At 40.2% G+C, this 6,210-nt stretch overlaps 1 protein-coding gene across 1 annotated transcript in view; it reads left to right on the top strand.

The window, feature by feature from the left end:
- The first annotated feature begins 537 nt into the window (after positions 1–537).
- lrrc6 (leucine rich repeat containing 6) overlaps positions 538–6,210 on the top strand; it is an 82,854-nt gene continuing 77,181 nt past the window's right edge. Inside the window, exons 1-6 of the mRNA XM_039004485.1 lie at positions 538–547; positions 853–1,020; positions 1,195–1,272; positions 1,529–1,701; positions 3,062–3,306; positions 3,504–3,677. Of these exons, the coding sequence (XP_038860413.1) occupies positions 538–547; positions 853–1,020; positions 1,195–1,272; positions 1,529–1,701; positions 3,062–3,306; positions 3,504–3,677 (848 nt within the window). The remainder of the gene's footprint in view (positions 548–852; positions 1,021–1,194; positions 1,273–1,528; positions 1,702–3,061; positions 3,307–3,503; positions 3,678–6,210) is intronic.

Here is a 6,210-nt window from a genome sequence, read left to right as displayed (position 1 = left end):
TTTTTTAAAGCACATAAAAGGCTTGATAATTCATAAGGGTTGTGTTAACTGACTGATATTATCTCATAGAACAAAACGTATAAATTATCTTAAACCTGTGTTAACCTCAGACTTTCTTTCGATGTTAATCCCAAAACCCCATTCATTTTCCCCATAGCAATGGCTGAACGAACCAGAAGTCACTCAATTTCCGTTTTTTAGGACTACAAGCGTGACAAGCAAAGTCAAACACTTGTGAGAATGGTCTGTAATGGAAGCATAGTGTGTAGTTAAAGAAGAAAGCGGCAAAGACACGACAGCTAGCGAGGTGCCAATGAGAAGAAAGAAGGGGCTTTGTCTGGGAATTAACCCTTGTCATGGACCGCCCACTTGTCAGCGAACGCCCCCTGGACCCTACTGCATTCGGACTACGAAGGGAGCTGACCGCGGGCCAATTTAAAGGAATCCCCTGGCGGTGCAAACCGAGCGCACCCACTGACATCTTCCAAACAGTGTTGGTTTCTAGTAGCAACGCCTGCCAAACAGAAGAGAATAAAGATGGTCCTGAGTAAGTAGAAAGTTGGTTGGCTAATCCCGATAATATAACCATTTTGTCACCAATGCACGCAAGAAATATGGCTAGCGAGTCGTTATTAGACAAAATGGAATGACACTATGGTGCTGTCTTATTTTGTATTCTTCAACTAGCTAAGTTAGCTACTTAACTTGTTAACTTCAGTGATACAGGCAACCGAATAAGCTAGCTAGATAGGTAGCCTAGCTAGCATCATCGTGTCACTCGTTGTTTCTACTTTGGCCTACTACAGTAATGTAGCTATACCATTTGCTTCACCCTTTTTCCATAATCTACAGTCACAGAAGACCTGGTACGACGTCGGGCAGAGCATAACAACTGCGAGATCCTTTCGTTAGAGGAGGTGTCTTTGCATCAACAAGATATTGAGAAAATAGAACACATTGATAAATGGTGCAGGGACCTCAAAATTCTGTATCTTCAAAACAATCTCATTCCCAGAATAGGTGATTCTAATTTCTTTACCCTTCCTCTTTTTTATATAATTGCAATTCAATTAACTTTACATTGTTTAATTTAATTTGGGCCTAATCTAACTACCCTATATTTTATATTTGTATTTCATTGACCATCAATGCAATTTCAATATTTTGAAATATGTATTTATTTGCTCTCCATAGAAAATGTATATAGATTGAAAAAGTTGGAGTATCTAAACCTTGCTTTGAACAACATTGAACTGATTGAAAACCTGGAAGGTTAGTATTTTGTGCACATAGCCACTTCTACTGTTTTACAACATTGTCCTATCTGTTTGTATTAATGTAGGCTAAGGAGATGACCAAAAGTCTATTTTTAATAGCATTTCTCCTCAACCATATTTTAAATTTACATAAAACAGATCCACCTGTGCTTTGACTCTAAAAATAGCAATTCCATTCTGGCTTTAGAGAATGAAATAGGCCAAATAGCTCTTTACTCATACTATTCTTGCCTCCTCAACCGTTACAACAGGATGTGAGAGTCTCCAGAAGCTGGACCTGACAGTGAACTTTGTGGGCCGGTTGAGCAGTGTGGAGTCATTGAAGCACAACCTCCATCTCCAAGAGCTTTTCCTGGTGGGGAATCCCTGCACTGAGTTTGAGGGCTACAGGCAATACGTTGTGGCTTCACTGCCCCAACTGAAGGTATCAGGAGGGATATAAAACAGAAATGTCAAGTTTTAATGTCACGTGCACAAGTACAGTTAAATTAAGATCAGAAGTTCAAATCTCACTGACGCCGTGCCACAATAAAAAAATAGATGCTTGCATGATTAATGCCTAAGCAAATACATTTCCACATGTCCTATCTATGCTTGGAGTTCAAAACAATTAACCCTAACTAAGCTAGCAGTGTTATTAAAACTCTTATTGAAACAAGTTCTCAGTACTTTATTTAATTACCTTCAAATAACCTATAATTTCCGTAGTTAGAACGTTAATAAAAACTCAGGACAATTTTCAGGTAACCATCGTAAAATGTTCTCAGAACCTCCCAACAACCTAAAAAGTAACATTTCCAGAACAGGCGAAATGTTCACTTCCTTTCTCTTAAAAAAACCCATTCCGTTTTACAAGTCAGGAAACTTATGGCTTCGGTCCCAGAACCAATTGGAAACCAAAAAGTTCCAAGGAAGCAAATGTGCTATCTGGGCTTCAAATATACACTGAGTACACTAAACATTAGGAACACCTTCCTAATATTGTGTTACCCCCCCTTTTGCCCTCAGAATAGCCTCAATTTGTTGGGATGTGGACTCTTCAAGGTGTTGAAAGCGTTACACAGGGATGCTGGCCCATGTTCACTCCAATGTTTCCCACAGTTGTCAAGTTGGCTGAATGGCCATTCTTGATATGCACTGGAAAATGTTGAAGTGGAAAAACCCATGAGCGTTGCAGTTCTGGCACCTACTACCATACCCCGTTCAAAGGCACTTAAATCTTTTGTCTTGCCCATTCACCCTTTGAATGACACACATGCACATCAATGTCTCAGTTGTCTCAAGGCTTAAAAATGTTTTAACCTGTCTCTTCCCCTTCATCTACACTGATTGAAGTGGATTTAGCAAGTGACATCATAGTATCCCTGCACATTGTAAATATGGTACTTGATCTGACCCAGTATATAGTATGCTTACTTACTTTATCCTGTTCATCTTCTTATTTCTATATCTTGTGTGTTTTTGTTCTACCTTAAAAAATGTTTGTATTATATTGTTATTGATTACTGCGCTGTTGGGGTTAGCATTGGCAAGAAAGGCATTTCACTGTACTTGTGCATGTAACATTGAAACCTGGATTCATCTGGTAAGTCTGTCATGGAAAAAGCAGGTGTCCTTAATGTTTTGTACACTCGGTGTATGCCTTTAACAGATACTTTTATCCAAAGCGGCTCACAGTAGTGTCCATGCATTTTCTTAAAAGATATGCGCAAACACACACACACAACATCACTAGTCTAGCATGCACTTGCTCGCCTGGAGATATTTTTTAATTTTTTTTGCAGTATCTGGATGGGAAAGAGATTGGCAGGTCGGAAAGGATCCGAGCCAGGCAAGGCCTAGATGAGGTAAGGAGGCGGATTCGGCAGCAGGAGCAGGATTACCTGCGGAAGAGAGCGGGTGAGAAAGAGGAGGCCCAGAGAGAGGGAGGAGAGGAGCAGCGGGGGCCGAAAAGGGAAAGCCGCTCCTCTGCTAAAGCGAAGAATCCTGGCTTTGATGGTCGCTGGTACACTGACATCAACAACACCATGTATGTTCAAGCTTTCCACCTTGATTTTATTTCATGTAGAACAGCGAGGATAACTGGTGTATCTGTGGAGTAACCCTAACCTCATCTGAAGTTATTCAATTCAGTTGGCCCGATACTGTATTTCAGTTCACTATCAATCACTCCGTTTATTTAAATGTTCTTAATAACTCTGAAGAGTTTGGTTTATTGATCTATAGCCCTGTGCCTGAAGAAAACAAGGAGATCCAAGGGAGAGAGGAGAAAGAGAAGACAAGCTGCCTTTCTTCAGAAGACCAGGAGAGGGAGTTTTGGGAGAAACCTTGTGCCTATACTCCAGAGTCACGCCTGGAGGCTCACCGCCACCTTGGCGAGAAGAAAAAGGCAAAAGAAAGGTAGGTAAACAGCTAACAATTCTAGGGAGAACGAATGTTTTTGTAATGTTACTCGTAATGCTCCCCTACTGTTTGAGTGTACAATTTTCCCTTAGTTAGAATGTTCCCCTATCTATATTATCAAAAACCTTAGCATGTTTTGCTGTTAAAGTTAGGAGAGCATTCCCTTCATATTAAGCAGAACTTATCTAGAATGTGGTTACAATGACCTCAGAATATACAACATGAATGTTCTAGATGCGTTTTATGGGTTTGTAGCACGTGTCCAGTTTTCTGAGGGTTAGGAGAATATTCCATCAACGTCCCGCCAAACATACACAGAACACGGTTTGCCATGTTCTCAGAATATAAGATATTCATGTTCTAGACACGTTTCATGAGAACGTTGCAGGAAAATGTGTCTGTATCAGTTGTCAGTCAGGATGTCGACAGTCCCGAAGAGTCGTTCTCCCCCACAAAAAATATGAATTTCACATCACACCTGGTTACTGTTGCTGAGCCAATCAAGGCCCTGATTGGTGAACCACTGATAGCTTTTTGTCTGTTGCCAATGTTTGGGGTACTCTCACACACAGTGCTTTCAACACAGTGTTTTCAACTGAAATATTTTACACACTTTGAAATACATTATTACATTGTGCATGTTCATTTCTACAGTAATTCTTATTCACCAGGGGTTACAGTTGTCTAATGTTAGTGGGGCACAGTAACCTGTTTTAATGATACTCCTGAATCACAATGATCAATACAAGTTTTTGTTGAGTGTACTTTTAACAGAGCTCAGATTTACTTCGAAGTGCATTCCCCCTATTGCTTACAGCCTTACACCCATCAAGTTGTTTCAGATCTACACAAGTGCCTAGGGAGGAGGGGTTAGAGTTTGCTTCTGGATAGGCCCTAACTATACTGGCTCAATAAGCACATGACCTAGAGCAGGGTTTCCCAAACACGGTCCTCTGGACCCCAATGAGTTTTTTTTCTTTTTCGCTAGCACTACGCAGCTGAGTCAACTAATCATCAAGCTTTGATCATTTGAAACAGCTATGTAGTGTTAGCAAAAACCAAAATGTGCACCCCTTAGGGTCCTGAGGGCCGAGTTTGGGAAACGCTGCCCTAAGATATCCCTTATTGGGACAGTGGCGAGAGCTTTTGTCATTGGTGATGTTGGCCTGCCTGGGTTCGAGACCCGCTAGGGGAGTCACCCTACTCTCACATTCTTCGCAATATATGTTACAGTTATGCCACGTTCACCTGCTAGCCGGAACTAGGAAACTCAGAAATGTTTGACTTGATAACTGGTTGTAATTATACATGTGCCGCGTTCAACGAATTAACAAGTCGTACATTTCCCAGTTCCAACTAGCATGTGAATGCAGCGCTACAACACACCTATCTGATCGAATTAAAATGAGTTTATCATTGAAAGATGGGAATCTGTAGGATTTCCCTTGAGCATGAATTATGAACATATTTCCACTACGTAATAAAATATCATTATTTATTCATCCTAGAGGCTATAGGTGAGCATCTCAAAGAGAACTCTCCCTAGTGGGAATGCACTTTGAAGTAAATCTCAGCTCTGTTAAAAGTACCCTCAAGAAAATGTTTATTGATCATAGTGATTCAGGAGTATCATTAAAACAGGTTAACATGCCCCACCAACATTAGACAACAATACAGAAAGCACTTAAATTGCTGAAATAAGTAACTAAGATCAATGATGAGAGTATATTAAGATAAACTGATACCTGCCAAGGACATGGTGGCATATAGCAGGAAGATCAGAGTACTGTGAACCAAAAGGTTGTGAGTTCAAATCCCAGGTTGAGTAATAATTACTGTATAAATGAACCTCCACAATTGAATCATATGTCAGTTGAAAGTGCTGTTTGTGTGTGTCCCTAACTTTGCCAACAGACAAAGAGTTGTGAATGGATCAGTGGTTCACTAATCAGGTCCTTGATGGGCAGCGGCAGCAGTGATAAGGTCCGATGTGTATTGATTTTACATTTTCTTTGTAGTCTTTCATCAGGCGACATCCTCACAACTGATAAACAGAAATGTTCCTGCAACGTCCCATGAAGCGTGTCTAGAGCATTAATATCTTATGTTCTGAGAACATGGCAACCTTGTAATGTGAATGTTTGGCGGGACGTTGATGGAATATTCTCCTAAAGACCTAATGACGTAACATTCTCTGAAGTTGTGGGGACGTTTGTTGATAGCTGGGTACACTCATTTACAAATAATCCAATATGTTATAGGTCCCCACTTTCTATCGATCTGTCTGTCTGTCTCTGTCCGTCCGTCTATCATATACAGTGCATTTGGAAAGTTTTTTTTATTTTTTATCAATCTACACACAATACCCAATAATGACAAAGCAAAAACAGGGTTTTAGAAATGTTTGCAAAATTATTTTAAAAAAATACAAAACTGAAATATTACATTTACCTAATTATTCAGACCCTTTACTCAGTACTTTGTTGAAGCACCTTTGGCAGCGATTACAACCTCTAGTCTCTTGGGTATG

Source organism: Salvelinus namaycush, chromosome 11 (assembly GCF_016432855.1).
Source record: "Salvelinus namaycush isolate Seneca chromosome 11, SaNama_1.0, whole genome shotgun sequence".
Taxonomy (NCBI): Eukaryota; Metazoa; Chordata; class Actinopteri; order Salmoniformes; family Salmonidae; genus Salvelinus; species Salvelinus namaycush.
Note: the sequence above shows the minus strand (reverse complement) of the source record. Positions and strands in the feature narration are given on the sequence as shown.